At 37.3% G+C, this 17444-nt stretch overlaps 1 protein-coding gene across 3 annotated transcripts in view; it reads left to right on the top strand.

Annotated features, from left to right (window-relative positions):
- TENM1 (teneurin transmembrane protein 1) overlaps positions 1 to 17444 on the top strand; it is an 805114-nt gene that overhangs the window by 527690 nt on the left and 259980 nt on the right. For all 3 annotated transcript variants that reach the window (XM_059385607.1, XM_059385606.1, XM_059385608.1), the window contains exon 8: positions 2519 to 2671. In XM_059385607.1, coding sequence (XP_059241590.1) covers positions 2519 to 2671 — 153 coding nt within the window. The remainder of the gene's footprint in view (positions 1 to 2518; positions 2672 to 17444) is intronic.

The following is a 17444-nucleotide window of genomic DNA, read 5'->3' on the forward strand; positions in this document are numbered from 1 at the left end:
ACCCTGAGATCATGACCTGAGCCAAAGGCAAAGGCTTTAAGCCACTGAGCCACCCAGGCGCCCCTAAACCACTTCTTTTTTTTAAGTTTTTATTTTAATACTGGTTAGTTAACATGCAGTGTATTATGAGTTTCAGGTGTACAATTTAGTGATGCAACACTTCCATACAACAGTCCGTAATCATCACAAGTGCCCTCCTTAATCCCCATTACCTGTCTGACCCACTCCATGACCACCACCACCTCCTCTCTGGTAATCATCAGAGAGTCTATACCTTGAGTATAAAACAATTAAGTTTTTCAAATATGTGTTCTCTAGAATTTAGAGTCTGTTTCTTGGTTTGCCTTCCTCTCTTTTTTCCCCTTCGCTCATTTGTTTTATTTCTTAAATTCCACGTATGTGTGAAATCATATGGTATTGGGCTTTCTCTGACTTATTTGCTCAGCATTATACCCTCTAGCTCTGTCCATATCTTTGCGAATGGCAAGATTTCATTCTTTTTTATGGCTGAGTAATATTTCACCATGTATATATATCTCACATCTCCTTTATCCATTCATCAGTCGATGGATACTTGGGCTATTTCCATAATTTGGTTATTGTCGATAATTCTGTTTTAAACATGGGGTTGCATGTATCCCTTTGAATTAATGTTTTTGTATTCTTTGGGTAAATAACCCAGTACTGCAATTGCTAGATTGTAGGGTTCTATTTTTAACTTATTGAGGAAACTCCATACTGTTTTCCAAAGTGGCTTCCCCAGTTTGCTTTCCCACCAACAGCGTAAGAGGATTCCTCTTTCTCCACCTCCTCACCAACACCTATTATCTCTTGTGTTGTTGATTTTAGCCATGCTGACAGGTGTGAGGTGGTATTTTATTCCTGGGTTGCAAGGGTGGTTCAGTATTCACAAATCAATCAATGTGATACACCACATTAATAAAAGGATAAGAACCATATGCCCAATGTAATAGATACAGAAAAATCATCAGACTAAGTACAACATCCATTCATAATAAAAACACTCAGCAAAGTAGATTTAGAGGGAACGTACCTCAACATAATAAAGGCCATATATGGAGACCCACACCTAACATCATCCTCAGTGAGGAGAAACAGCTTTTCCCCTACAGTCAGGAACAAGACAGGGATGTCCACTCTCACCACTGTTATTTAACATATAGAACGGAAAGTTTTAGCCACAGCAATTGAAAAATAAACCACTTCTTTTCTTCTTAAAAATATTTTGTAAGGCTGTGAAGTGTGTAAACCTGGTGATTCACAGACCTGTACCCCTGGGGATAAAAATATATGTTTATAAAAAATAAAAAATTAAAAAAAAAATATTTTGTAAGGCATTTTATTTGAAACTAGAGAATAAACAATTTCTTTTAAAACAAAAATTCTCTTCCCCCAGATGGCAAACACAGCCCATTTTCATTGTAAAAAGTATCAACAATACATAAATCCTAAAGAAGGAAATGAAAATCCTCCATAACCTCCATGTTGTGAACATGTTGCTATATATCCTCCTAGCCCTCTCTCTCCCCAGACATCAACACATCTACACACACACACACACATATTATAGATCATTCTATTCATACTGTTTAGTAGCCTGATGTTTTTCATTTGATGCATCATAATTATTCCCATGCCAGTTCATAATCTTCTGTAACATGATTTAATAGCAGTGTAACCTTGTACTATTTGTAATACCAGTTATTTCATTAATTTCCTTCTGATGAATATTTAGACTCATCATAACTTTCTACTAGTTTTTAAGTGTTACAAAGATAGCTTTTTAGTTTGTACACATTCATAATTAACTCATAGAAATGGAATTGTAGGCTAAAAGGGTAAGCCAAATTTTAAGGTTTTTTGGATAAATGATGCTATGTTACCTTCCACTAGGGTGGGTGTTTTTTTTAATACTCTCATGAAGAGTATATGAGAGTGCCCACTACACTCTGATCAACACAGGTATTTTTTAATCTGGTAACAATTGAGCCTGTACTGTGTCAGTTATGCTGCATTATAGTAATTTTACACTTGTATTCTTCCAACTCCTACCCTAATAGGCATCTATATTTTAACATCTGCAGTAGCTATCATGGGACCTTATGCATACCAGGCACTCGGGAAACTGGCTTAGGGAAGGCCTACCATGTTCTCATAATTGCCTGTCCACCATCACTCTGCAGTTTCCATATACAAAGTAGAGTTCCATGACCAAGGGAAATGAGAAGGGATAACAGTGTTGAAGACCAGCATCTAATCCCATTGTGGTTGCTTCACTAATGTCCCAGTGTCTATCACTGGGATAGCTAGAGCCTCAACATTTTAACAATAGCTATTTATAAGGGTAGCTCATGTATGATACAGGTATAAACTCAAAGCTGCTTGGCCCAACTAAAAGAAAACTGGTCATGGCATTTTTAGGTGGAAAGAGACAGCTGGTTTGGAGACTTCCTCAGCAAGTCTGGAATAAGTTCATGTATGGCTTGTTTTCTTGCAGCAGTACATTTGTTCGGCCTGACTTGGCAGTTGCAACCAGTTGAAGGACAGCTCTATGAAAATGGAGTTAGCAAAGGGAACAGAGGGACCGAATCCGTGGATACTACTTACTCTCCAATTGGAGGAAAAGTTTCCGATAAATCAGAGAAAAAAGGTACAGTGATCAAAATGACTGATTTATTGATTATTGATTACTTTTCTTCTAATTCGGTTATTATAACCAAAGCTGGGATGTTTTCACTTCACATTAAATTTCATGATCACTCGAAAGAAGTACTCTACGTGGACAGAATAAATACATGTAAATGTCTTATGAAAGCAAATTTTCCTTTCTCTAGTGCCTTGAGTATAAACCAATTAAACTTTTCAAATATGTAGGCAATTTTGAAAATAGATAAATATTTACAGGATGGAGGTTTCAATACAATGGAAATTGCATTTCACATATAACTACCCTGAAGCAACATGGGATTTTGATTAAGTTCGCTGTGTCCAAGCCTAACATTTATATATAACATTTTACAAAGGGTATATGGAAATTTCTTCTGTTTATAATAAGAAAAAGCCTTTTATGCTTAATATAAGGGTGAATGTTTATGTCAAAGTGGGGGAACATGAATTTTTTTCTAGTGGGGAACATGAATTCTTTGCAGTTGGAAAAAATAAAAAAGTACTCTGAGTACTGAATTGTTCAATTTAACCAATGTAAGCTTGAGCTACCTGACTTATTTACAATAAATGTCACATACCAGCACTCCCAACATCTTCACATTGAATGATCTGAGTCTCAATATACAAGTATTGAAAATAGCTGGAAGTTTCTATTCTCATTTCTCTTGAAATAGGATTCAGCACACAGGGACTCAATGTAAAATTTCAGGATGTCAATTCCAAAAGCAGAAATTGAAAACAGAACATAGAGCACAATCCTAAATATTTTTAGGAGATCACATTCAAACAGATGAATGAATGAATGAATGACCCAAACCCTACCCTCAAGAAACTTAAAATCTTACGGGGTAATAAGACAGTCTTACTTTGGCTGATGAGTTGCAAACAAGATATTTTGTTTTGTAACTGCTCGAGTTACTAATCTTTACTTGTGTTTCTAGTTTCTTTTGGGGGTTATTGGTAGGGTGTACTGTTTGGTTTTTGCTTGCTTTTGAAAATGTAATTCTATGCTTCAGTAAAACTCATGCTTAGGTTTCAGGAAAACATTATGATTTGTCCTAGTTTTTGATTCACAATGCAGCTTGCTTTATGTCCTCGTTTAGAAATACTGTCTCTAGCCTGGGCTGACCTTTCCCAGCAATTCCATTGTTGCTGCTGAGACGGGCTGAGGGTCAGAGATGACAGAGGAAAGGGTCTGAGTATACTTGGACTCTGGCTTTTTCTCTCTTATCTTCTTTCCCACTCTTTGATTCCTTTATATGTGCAAGTGCAAGAGCCACCATTTGGTGCCTAGGGGTTTCTTGCTGTTCACACTTGAAATTCATGAGTTATCTGTTTGAGGACAAAAAACATGCAAGACAGAAGGTCACTACATAGTCGTTACCAGAACATATTCATTTGTTTACTCTAATTCAGACATCCGTAGTTCCTTTCCACAAAGTACCGTTGACCCTTGAATAACATGGGTTTGAATTGCCCAGGTCCTGTACAGATTTTTTTCAATAAATACAACACAGGGCTGGAAATGTATTTTCTCCTCTTTATGATTTTTTTAATAACATTTATTTCCTCTAGGTTACTTTATTGTAGGAAAACAGTATATATTACATGTAACATATGAAATCCATGTTAATCAACTGTTTGTATTACTGGTAAGGCTTCAAGTTAAGTTTTGGGGGAGTCACAAGTTATACGAGGATTATTTGACTGCATGGGGTTAAGAGGGAGAAGATGGCTATACCTAACCCCAGTGTTGTCCAGGGGTTAGCTGGAGTTTTCTGATGACTGGAATTTTTTGCATAATTAACCATGTGCCAAGAAATATTCCGGACCCTTCACATGTATTATATCATGAAGGTAACATTACGGACCTCATTTTCCAAATAAAGAAACAGAGGCTCAGAGAGGTTAAGTAACTTGCCCAAGGTCACAAAGCTAGAAACTGCAATCTGATTTTCTGTACAGGGTAGAGATTTTCTCTACCCTGTACAGAAATTCACACATGAAACATATATGAAAACCACAAAAGACACTTTACCTAATGAAAGCAAAGCCCCAGAGTCTATTCATGATGGCTTTTAGAGAAATCCTATACAGCTATATTTTAATGTGTTGTAACAAGTTTCATAAATGAAAAAATGTTTTTAAGTTTCTGCTCAATTATAACAACAAACATGATGAACAATTCCAATTTAATACTTTATGAGGAAAAATTATTAAGGATTGAAGCCATATATACCAACTTGTTATCTTAAACTGATTTTTTTGGCAGTCTGAACAAAACCTTAACTGTAACTGCACATCATGGTTCTGCTGTATTAGGTCTTTACTGCATATCACTCACCGAGTAAAAACATAGCTCCTGTTTTATAATGCCATGTGTACACTAAACCAAACCTTGCAGAAGATGAAATATACCTAAAAGGATATTTTCAACTGGTCATCTGTATCCTGTTATGATTTTCTAGACATCGCATACCCCATAAATACAGTTGTAGAAGCTTGTCTTAATGATCTTGTATGCATTAAAATACAAAACCAAAAAACAAATAATCCTTTTTTTACATTGTAAAATTTCAGGATGTCAATGTTTTTTACATTGGTTTCCTCACTCTCCTAGAGGACTGGACATTGTAGGGCTGTGGTTAAGATCCTAGACTGTGGAGTCAGACTCATCTGGCTTTGAACACTGTGTCATTTCCTGGCTCTCAAGCCTCAGGCAATGAGTTGATACAACCTTGCTGAACTAATATCCTCTTCTGCAACACAAGGACGATAATAATAGTACTTGTCTCATAAGTTGGTTGGGAGGAACAAGTGAGATAATGGTTTTAGTGCACAGTGCCAGGCACCGAGTTAAAGTTAGCAGTAATTATTGGAACAGGTGATTGGAAAATTACCTTGAGTTTATTGACATCCCATTAGGTACTGTAGATCCTGCTTCAAACTGCTATCAGGTTTTCCACAAATGATGGCCTTCTTGAGATTTATGTTTTCTCTTTTTAAAGTTTGATCTCTCTTTGCTTAGCAAGTTAACATCTACTATTTCATAATCATCATTACCCTCATTGTCAAAGATGGATAAATAGAATGACACTGTAAAAAGAATAACAAATTCTACTGGAATTGTTTCCCCATTAACAGTAGTTATATATATCTGCTTCTCCTTAGGAGACTAAAGAATTTTCTCACCATGTAGTTTTCCAAATGAAAGAAAACAGAATATTTGATTATAGACATTTAGCATGCTAATGTTTTATTTTTGAAATGTACTTGAATAATTTGAATTTAATTTCAAAAAGAAGACATAAGTCACAATCACATCTTGGAATCTGCCAGAAAAGCCAGCTGTCAGTTGTTCAATAAACATTTATAGAATTGAAAACATTATACTAAAACAGCCCCTACTACCTTAGAAGTTTATAAACTAGTCATAACTCTTTCTCTTTAATGCACATTATGTAACAACTACTTTAAACAGAGCAAGGGACAGAAAAAAGTAAAAGGCTTACTCCCAGACCTAAGTCACATAACATCCATAAATTGAACTAAATATAATTACAATGTGATTTAGCAACTAATATGGAATGTTAAAATCTGAAACATTATCAAATCCAAAGTCTTTGTTTAAAGATGAAGAAACTGAGGTCCAAAAGGGTCAAGAACCAGAGAGAAATCTGAACCAGAACAGAGGACATTTGATTGTAACTCTTCTGTTTTCTCATCTGTTATTGAAATAATGTAACACAGACTAAAAATATAAATGGCTAAAGAGGTTTTCTAAGGAAGTGTCAAAGGCAAAAACTGAATAGGTAGGGAAATTAATTTTATTCAGGCTATTGCAATAGGGAAAGCGTTCCAGATCTGGAAGATCAGAGTGTCTGAGCAAAGTGGATTTTGCCTTAGACTTTTCTAGGACTACTGGATAAGGAACATGTGGGATGATTTACAGCTGGGGTTGTCTTGTGCTCAGAAGTCTCAGTCAGTCAACTGACCAGGAAATGTTTCTGTCCGCATCTAGCTAGTTGAAGGAGAACAAATAGTTCTGATCTCAGCTAATTATTTATGAGGCAAAGAATAGGCAATTGGAGGGTCTGTATCTGGTCTTTCAACAGGCTCCAGCAAAAGGGGAAAGGTCCTTCTTTGCCGTTGTTACAGGTCAACATAGGAGTCTTCTGCAGTTCTTATGGGATCCATGACAAAGGGTAGACAGAGAGCCATATCTAATAAGTCATAGGGGAAAGAGCTTTTAGTAAGGTTGTTTTTGGTTTTTGGTTGTTGTCCTAGAACATAAAAGAGTGAGAAGATTTGGGAAGACAAAAAGTTGGGAAGATTTCTTACCCAGCAGTTTTCCAGGAGCATAGGGCTCAGGTGAAGTCCAACATTGTCATCCGTCATCTGAATAAGGAAGAAGTTTATCGGGTAGTGGACAGTACTAAATTCTTGTAGGTTAGATGCCAAAATAGAGCATGGGAACAAAAAGTGGATGGGGAGACAGAGCTAAAGGATACTCAAGTCCACCTTTATCTCCTTTATAATTTTTGCAAAAGTCTGTCCTTGGGGGAAAGTGGCATTTCTCTTAAATTCATTCTACAAGATCTATCTCCACAAAGTTGAAGGGGGAAGAAAAGGTACTTTCTAGTTCAATGTCTGCTGAATATATGACCATAGAAACAACATAGAGCTGATTGACATGACACAGCGTACAGCCTGTCTTGAAGGTGCGTTAGCCTAGACCAAGTGATGACTAGAGCTCTTCACCTCTCTGGGCTCAGGTTTCTTATCTGAAAAAGGAGGGCGTTGGCTTTGTCCGGGTTGAAAAATAATTTTCCCTCTAACCTTCTAGTTTCTAGGCTGAGGCACCCACCCACCCCTGCTGTAATAATAATAATAATAATAATAATAATAAAACAGATTAACAGGAAGGAGAAAAACAGTTTAATAACATGTTTATGCCCTGCATATGCAGGAAAGACCCAGGAAAACAGAGTAACTCCTGGAATGGCCCAGGCCGCCACCTTACATACTATCTCTAGCTAAAGACAAAAGCTGTCAGGGGCGGGGAGGGAAGCCAGTTACATGAGGCTGTCAGACAAAGCACAGGGAGCTGGAGTATGGCTGCTAGACAGAGTGAAGTCCTCTTTTCCACTGATGAGTTTCTAGAGATTTAGGCACATCTTCTTCCTGGTACAGAGAGGGATCCCCCTTACACATGTCAATTTCCCTTATAAATGTAAATGTCCCCTTACCAAAGGACCTTCTACATGGTTTTTCTGTCTGCCATTTCTTCAAGATGATCCTTACATCAAAGAATCATATTGTGGGGTGCCAATTCTGCTCTCCTTCAGCTTTGAAACTTTTAAGGAGTGGAGGAGGGATAGTAGGCAGGGAAACACATTTTGCAAATTATACCTTACCTGCAAAGCACAAATTTAAAAAAAAAAAAAAAAACAGATAAAAGCCACATCTCTCCAGATAAAATGGGAGGGGGGCTCAGATTCCTGCCACAATTCCCCCTGCGTTCCCCTTTCTCCTTTCTTTGCTCTCCATTCTCCTCCCAGTTGCTAATGCTTTGACAAACAAGGGGTGATGCTCTGTGGGACTCGCTTATCCCTAAGGTCCCCTCCAGCTGTGTACATTAGGAGTCAGTGAATTCGAATTTTGCAGTTAGGGAAGAACAATTAGCCCTTCCAAATAAAAGTGGACCTATTTTTGCAAAAGGCATGTATAACTCCTGGAAAAATGGTTGAAATGTGTGTCTGTAAAATGTGCCAACCACTTTGCCATTTAAATTTACTTGCCGAGAATTCTGTTGTAATTCAAATAATTAATTCCCAGTTTTCTGCCTTATAAGTTTGGATTTCTGACATGTATGTAACAATAACAGTCTGCACTTAGAGAACATTTACAATTTCAAAATACTTTAATGTGTTTCATCCACATAACAGTTTTATGCTGTAGCAGCTATTGTTACCCTTGTTTTACACTTGAGAAAGGAAAACACAAGAAGGTTAAGAGACTTGGCTTGCATAATAGATACAACTACAGGCACAGCTGAAAAGAGGATCTAGTCTTTTAATGTTAGCTCAAGACCCTTCTTTGAGTCTCTTCTTTTAAAATTTCTTTTCTCAAGGCCAGTTGCTTAAGTAACAGCTGTCTTGATTAAAAATCTGCATGTATGTGGCGAAATGTGTATCTTTTCTGTAAGAGTTCTTAGATCTGGATTCAGCAAGACTCCCCTCCTCCTGAAAACAGAACACATACCCCTTTGGGATTCAAAGTTAACAACCCAAATGTACCTTTCATGACCTCCTTTCATTGTAGACCTAGCTGGAGAGGGGTGTGTGTGTGTGTGTGTTGATTGTTTTTGCTTTTGTTTTGTTTTGTTGCTTTGTTGTGGTGGTGTTTTGTTGAGTTTTACCTGTGGCATATTTATATTGGAGGCAATTTATTCAATGACAGTTGTGGACCTTAAATAAAAAGTTGAATTTCAGATTTACTTGTAGTTTCACTGACATTTATTTCACAGGCCCAGCCAGTAGGTAAAGATTCATTTTGTGGTACAAAAGTAAAGAACTGCACCAACCCCACCCAGGTAATCACTGTGCGTTCGGATGGAACACAGTCCTGCAGTATAATTCTGTGGTTCTTCAATATTGGTTCATAGGACATGTGGATATTAAAATGCACTCAGCTGCCCTTTGAGTCAACCCATAGTTTTGATATCTTTTACTTAAAGGATATTAGAGCCCAGGACATTGTGGTAGAATTGGGAATAATTCATATAAGTACAACAAACCACATGAATAAAATAGTAGTAATGCACTAACAAAGACAACAATGTTGGGAGCGTAACATTATTATTTTTAAAGATTGATGGCAAATTACAGCAAACGTTTCCTATAATGCTATATAGATGTTTCTCTAATACAAGGTTTCAGGGGGTCCAGCTAGAGTGCTGCAGCTTGTTTTCAACTATATTAAATCACTTTATCAATATACTTCAGTTTTAACAAAAGCTTTTCTAAAGCATACTGGAAACCTGACTTCTAAAACAGATTTATGGAAAGGGTTCACTAGGCTAAAAGGCAAACTTATTTACGGTATAAAAAATTCATGTTAAATGTTCTTGGTCATATATGTTTAATGTTTCCTTTTAATCCTTACTTGACTTTGTTTGTTTGTTTGTTTAACTAATAGACACCTTTCCTGTAGAATGTATCTCCTTCGTGGTCCCTCTAGCCTAACAGCATACATCTGACAGGGGCGCTGCTGGTATGCTGTGGAATGGCATAGGGATCCTCCTGGAATAGTCCTTCAAAAGCTAGGGGATCTGCCCAGAACATCTTTATACCATCACAGTTTTTTGAGAGAAACAGTGCATTGTAGAAATTTACCAGCCGTGTGTGTTCCTAATTCTGTTGAGTATCTGTTTATATCTTACGGCTATATTATTTTTGGAGGAAGTTCAAACTTCTACTAGCTTTTGAATGAAGTCAAAGGTAATTCTCATATGTAAAATTTGCTTTTGAAAACAAAATCTTAGAGTTCCAGGGTTGAACGCACAAGTCTGCATTTCCCTTTGCGTAACTTCGGCAATCCCGTAGATAATAATCACATATCCTTTCTTGGCCTCCACCTTTCTAATACCATGAGCCCTTGGTTTTACTTCTGAACTCTCCTTGTAACTGTATTTCCCTCGGTCGTTTTACTTGCCTTTTCCTATGTCCATTATATATCCTACCGAAGGTATGAGAACTGCACACAGATACCATAGTCCCATTGCCAGTGGCTCAGAAAGTGGGAAGAATAAAAGCAAAAAGTTAGATTGTAGGAGAAATGATTCTTGACCTCCCCAACCTCCAATATCAAGGGAAGAAAAATGAAATGTTACTGTTTACAAGCATACAAGTTCATGATTTTTAGTGCTATGTGAGTCAAGATGCTATTTTAACTGTACCAAGTACTATGGAATGCTCACGAATGAAGCAGAAGACATAGCTTTTGCCCTTGAGAAAATCCTATTCAGCAGGAAAGCTGGAGGAAGCACGAATACATGCACACACAATGCAAAATAACATGCAACCAACTGGTGTACAGAAATAGAAATAAGATGGTTAGGTGATTAAGAGGCTTAAAAGACAAAAGATGAAAAGATGATTGTTTATTATAGAAGTAGTTTGAGCTGGGCCTTGAGAAACCAGAAAAATCAATCCAAGTTGACCTTAAAGAGCGCATATTTAGGAGAATGGACTAATAGAGTAGTGGGGGGAAATGCAGATGGTAATAGCCTGTGGTAAATGGATAATGAAGCAGTAGAGGCAGCAGATGGAGACAGCTTGGCAAAGAAAGGAAGGAGATAAATAGTATGATAGCTAGATGAAGGGGCAGTTGGGTCATTTTAGTTGTTGTTTTTTTGTTTTGTTTTGTTTTGTTTTAAGAAAGACTTGTGCTTGTTTGAAGACAAAGAATAAGAAACCAGTAAAGAGGTAGACATTGAGAATGCCAGTAAGAAAAGAGAGAGTGAAGGGTCCGAAGTCTGGACAGAAGAGAAGGAAGGAGCCTCAGAGAGAAACTGGGACATGGAATTTTATGGCACACTGAGTATGAGAGAGGCATATTGATGTTGTGAAAATGAGAGGTAGGAGTTCCAAAAGAGGACCCATAGATGTTTGTGTCTTGTTCCATAGATGCTACTATCTTTCCGAATTTCATATTACTGTTGTTGTCATCATTATTTTAAGATTTTATTTATTTATTTGAGACAGAGAGTGTGAAAGAGAGAGCATGAGTCGGGAGAGCAGCAGAGGGAGAGGGAGAAGCAGACTCCCTGCTGAGCAGGGAACCCAACACGGGCTTGATTCTAGGACCCTGAGATCATGACCTGAGCTGAAGGCAGACACTTCACTGACTCAGCCACCCAGGCGCCCCAGTATTGTTGTTACTATGTGTTATGAGTTTTAATTGGGAGATGTTTTAATTTGATATTATTGAATATTTTCCGAGTTCCTTAAAGATGGAAGTTAAAAGCGATAGCAAATACGACAACCCCTGAAAACTGGTGCCTCCCTGGCTGCTTCTTTTTCCCAGGGCCTGGCACAAGAAGTTGTACAATCCCCTTATTACTCTCAACTATGGGATAGGTGGGTCTTAATATAATCGCCTTTATGAAATGCCCGGAAGGTAGATGTCAAGATTTTAGACAGCCATGACTGCCCTGTCCTTTGGGGATTTACATTCTAAGATACAAAAGGGGGTGCTGGATAAATTGAGCCGTAACTAGCCCAGTGTTAGCCTGACATTGTTTAAAAATACAGAAAATGGGCATCCTTGCTGTGTGCTATCAATGACATATTCCAAAATACTGGGCAGGAGACAATTCATCAGATATCAGGTATCAGATAACCATCTAAAACCACTTGGAAACACATCAGAACTCTTGGACAGGTCATGATAGTTTGTGTGTATATGTGTCTGCAGGCTCTACATACCAATTTAGAACTTAGAACCATATCTTTTGGAACAACTTTAATGAGCTATATTTTACATACTATATAATTCCCAATTTAATGTATACAACTGAGGGGCGCCTGGGTGGCTCAGGGGGTTAAGCCTCTGCCTTCGGCTCAAGTCATGATCCTGGCATCGAGCCCCGCATCAGGCTCTCTGCTCAGCAGGGAGCCTGCTTCCCCCCCCACTCTGCCTGCCTCTCTGCCTACTTGTGATCTCTCTGTCAAATAACTAAATAAAGTATTTAAAAAGTAATAAAATATACAATTCAGCAATTCTTAGCATATTCAGAGTTGTGTAACCATCATGGCTATTTAATTCTAGAATATTTTCATCACACTGAAAAGAAACCTCATAGGCATTGGTAGTTACCCGATATCCCCACTTCTCCCCAGCCCCTGGCAACCACTAATCTATTTCCTGTCTTTATAGATTTACCTACATGTACATTTTATATAAATGGAATCATATAATGTGTATTCTTTTGTGTCTGGCTTTTTTTCAGTTAACTTAATGTTTTCAGAGTTTGTCCATGTTGTGGCTTGTATTGATACTTCATTCCTTTTTATGGTTGAATAATATTCCACTGTGTGAGTATACCATATTTTGTTTATCTAGTCATCAACTGATGGACCTTTTGTGGTTTTTCACTTTTTTTGCTATTATAAATAATGCTGCTATAAGCATTCATGTACAAGTTTTTGTTAGAACACCTGTTTTCAGTTTTTTAAGAGGCCAAAGTTAAAAGGGTGCCAATTTCTCCACATTCGTCAACACCTTTATTGTCTATCATTTTTATTTTAGCTATCTTAGTGGGTATGAAGTGGTATCTCATTGTGTTTTTAACTTGCATGTCCTTGATGGCTAATGAAGTTGAGCCTCTTTTCCTGTGCTTATTGGCCATTTGTATTTCCTCTTTGGAGAAATGTCTATTTGGATCCTTGGCCCGTTTTTTAATTTGTTTATTTGGATTTTTACTGGTCAGTTTGTAAGTCTTCTTAATGTATTCTAGATACAAACCTCTTTTCTAATATATGACTTGCAAACATTTTATCCCATTCTCTAGGCAGTCTCTTCACTTTCTTGATTGTGTCTTCTGAGGCACAAAAATTTTTAATTTTGATGAAGTCAAATGTATCTATTTTTTCTTTCATATTATGTGCTTTTGATATCATATTTAAGAAACTACTGCCAGGGACGCCTAGGTGGCTCAGTGGGTTAAGCCGCTGCCTTCGGCTCAGGTCATGATCTCAGGGTCCTGGGATCGAGTCCCGTATCGAGTTCTCTGCTCAGCAGGGAGCCTGCTTCCCTCTCTCTCTCTCTCTCTGCCTGCCTCTCCATCTACTTGTGATTTCTCTCTGTCAAATAAAAAAAATTAAAAAAAAAAACTACTGCCAAACCCCAGGTCACAAAGAATTATGCCTGTAATTTCTGCCTCAGAATTTTACAAGTTTAGTTCTTAAATGTAGAAATTTGGTCCATTTTGAGTTAAATTTTATATATGGTGTTGAGGGAGTGGTCCAACTTCACTCTTGCTTATGGATATCCACTCGTCCATCACCACTGGTTGAAAGGCTATTCTTTCCCCCATTGAATTGCCTTGGTGCCTTTGTTGAAATTCGGCTGACCATAAATGTGATGTTTAATTTCTTGACTCTCAATTCTATTCTATTGATCTCTATGTCTATTGTGATACCAGTACCATTATATACGAAGTAGTCAATCACTCTGAATTTCTTTGGTGAAAACTTGAATGGATATAATGTAGTTTTGTAATAAATTTTGAAATCAGGAAGTGTTTTCCTTTTTTTTTTTTTTTTTAAGAGTGCTTTAGTTGTTCTGGGTTCCTTGAATTTCCAGGTGAATTTTAGCACAGCTAGTGTATTTCTGGAAAATGGGAGTTAGAATTTTGATACGCATTGCATTGACTCTGTAGATCGGTTTAGGAAGTATTGCCATTTTAATAACAGTAAATCTTGTAACTCATGAATATGGATGTTTCCATTTATTTAGGCCTTCTTTAATTTCTTTCAGTGATGTTTTGTTTTTCTCAGTATACGAGTCTTGCAATTTTTTTTGCATTTTTTTAAATTTACTTACTTTTTATTTATTTTCAGTATAACAGTATTCATTATTTTTGCACCACACCCAGTGATCCATGCAATCCGTGCCCTCTCTAATACCCACCACCTGGTTCCCCCAACCTCCCACCTCCCCACCCTTCAAAACCCTCAGATTGTTTTTCAGAGTCCATAGTCTCTCATGGTTCACCTCCCCTTCCAATTTCCCTCAACTCCCTTCTCCTCTCCATCCCCCTATGTCCTCCATGGTATTTGTTATGCTCCACAAATAAGTGAAACCATATGATACTTGACTCTCTCTGCTTGACTTATTTTACTCAGCACAATCTCTTCCAGTCCCGTCCATGTTGCTACAAAAGTTGGGTATTCATCCTTTCTGATGAATACATGAGTCTTGCAACATTTTTTTAAAAAGATTTGTTTATTTATTTTAGACAGGGAGAGAAAGTGTGCAAGCCAGTGTAAGCTGGGGGTGGAGAGGGGCAGTGGGAGAAGGAAAGAATCTTCAGGCAGACTCCCCACTGAACATGGAGCCAAATGCAGGGCTCCATCCCAGGACCCTGATATCATGACCTGAGTTGAAACCAAAAGTTGGACACTCACCCAACTGAACCACTCAGGTGTCCCAACTTGAAGCTTTTTTTGTTAAATTTATCCCAAGTTTTTACATTCTTTTTGATGATATTGTAAGTGGAAATCATCTCTTTAATTTCCTTTTTTGTCTTTTCATTGCATGGTCCATATTTATTCATTAGCATTTGAAAATTTTTTCTTGCTAGTGGCAATATTATTTTCTTTTTTTTTTTTTTTTTTTTTTTTTTTTTTTTTAAAGATTTTTATTTATTTGTTAGAGAGAGAGATACAGAGCGCAAGCACAGGCAGACAGAGTGGCAGGCTAGAGGCAGAGGGAGAAGCAGGCTCCCTGCCAAGCAAGGAGCCCGATGTGGGACTCGATCCCAGGACGCTGGGATCATGACCTGAGCCGAAGGCAGCCGCTTAACCAACTGAGCCACCCAGGCGTCCCAATATTATTTTCTTTTAAGGAGGTATTTTATACCATATTGACCATGACTCTGAGTAATTGATTAAATATGTAAAAATGTGATGATAAATTTGAGTTTTATATCCATTCAAGTTTTCACCAAAAAAATTCAGAGTGATTGACTACTTCGTATACCATTGGTAATAATCCACAGACTGAGATTCTACAAACAATTTGTGTTTCAGTGCATGAGATTGTATATCACATCAAGAGAGCCTGAAATTTGGAAACTAATGTTTGTGAATATTACTTAGTGGTCATTATAACACACCAGAAGAGCTGTGAAATTTTTTAAAAAAATTTAGCAAAGTGTAAATCCTTATGGCAGAACTTCAAGAAATACTTCTAAAAAGATAATTAAGTCTTTTAAACAACAATATGTTCAACAAACAGGGTCAAAATGCAATTCAGAATTTGTCTTTTAATTAATGGTGAGATTTTAAACAATACCATTTCACTTCTGTCTGAGAAGATGTATGTAATACTAGATGAGGTATTGTATTGGCACATGAAGTCTTTCAGTGTCTGGACGTAATTGTTTACACTTACACACTCAGGTATGTCTCAAGTGTAATATTTGCTAATGGACTTTTCCACACAATCAGTGATCTATTATCAGTGTCAGGAAGGTAGGAGTATTTTATGTCTAAACATATTTTATTCACAGTTAATTCCCAAAGGTCTCCGTGTGATGTTTCAGTTCTTCTTCCCACTAAACCTGATACCAAAATGTCAAAGTAAATGATCAACATTACTAAATAAATTACCAAGATTGCTATTTTATTAATTCATCCAAACAATATTTACCAAGTGCCTAACATGTACCAGGTTCATTCTTCCTTTTATTTTTCCTGCATACTCCTCAGTTATAAAACCGATATAAAAAGCACATGTAATATACAATCTGGAAAATCTGTCCCTGAAGAACTGAGAGTTGAATACATATTTTTCTTCAATAGTTTATGTAAAGAAAAGTATACAAGGCTACTTAGATGGGAAGGGTAGAATAGGTTTTCACTGTCCCCTTTTTATCTCTTTGCAGCTTTTAATCACAGGAATTAGGGGTTCATTTCACCTCTCCATTTTGTCCCAAGCACTGAAATTTTAAATTTCATATGATTTTCAAACTATGAACCGATTATTACGTTTGAAGGAACAAAAGGGAGGTGGTACTTGTGCCATGAGTCACACACTAGGATTAATTCAGGTGAATGACCATACCAAAGGTATTTGTTGCTGTCTTCTGAGGATTTTGAACGTGCTATAGGGTGAGGTGAAGGGCAAATATGATCTTAAGGCATGTTTCTTTTTCATCCCTTTGGACAACATCCCCTTCAGTTAATTAAAGCCAGTATCTTGAAAATATATAAATAAATAAATAAATAAATAAAAGCCAGTATCTTCTTAGCTTAGATACATTTTATGTATCTATCTATGTAACTTGCAAGTCCCTTAAAAGACTGCTAAGACTGCCGTTACGGACAATACCACAGCCTTTAACCTGGTCATTTTTACACGAGGACCTGATCTTTTTAACGACCGCATGTCAGTATCATCTACTCATGTTTCACTGAGTTTTGTGCAGGATCATTAAATCCGGTCTAGCTACATTAAGTAGAAAAAAATAAATACATGTCTATGTCCAGCAGAGCGCTACTTACCCCTGTCTTATAAGGACAGTTTTGTTAATAATTATGTTCTTAGTATTCAGGTATGTGTCTGAGTCTAGAGATAATGAGGGCTTGGTTCCATTGCACACAGTGTCTGTCACCAATTCCGGACCTCTATATTTACCTGCCAGGTAGCTTGACCTTTTCGTTTTAAACTATGCAACTGTCCGTTAGCTTGCGATCCTTCCACACAGCCTATCTGCCATTGGTTTTTACCACTCAGCAGTTGGTGCCTGTGTTGCAAGCTATAAAGAGAGTGTTTAGCTCAAACTAAATTGGGGGATATTGGTGGGTATTGATATGAGCTGTGGCTCTTCCTCTTGCATTTCTGCAAGGGAGTGTTCTGCTACTGGAGAATATGGTCTTCCTGGGCCTTTCGATATGCTGTAGCAATCTAAGTGATTAAATGACATTAAAACATTCATGTTACAGAATCCGGACCTTTGTGCTTGC

This window comes from Mustela nigripes, chromosome X, assembly GCF_022355385.1.
Source record: "Mustela nigripes isolate SB6536 chromosome X, MUSNIG.SB6536, whole genome shotgun sequence".
Lineage (NCBI taxonomy): Eukaryota > Metazoa > Chordata > Mammalia > Carnivora > Mustelidae > Mustela > Mustela nigripes.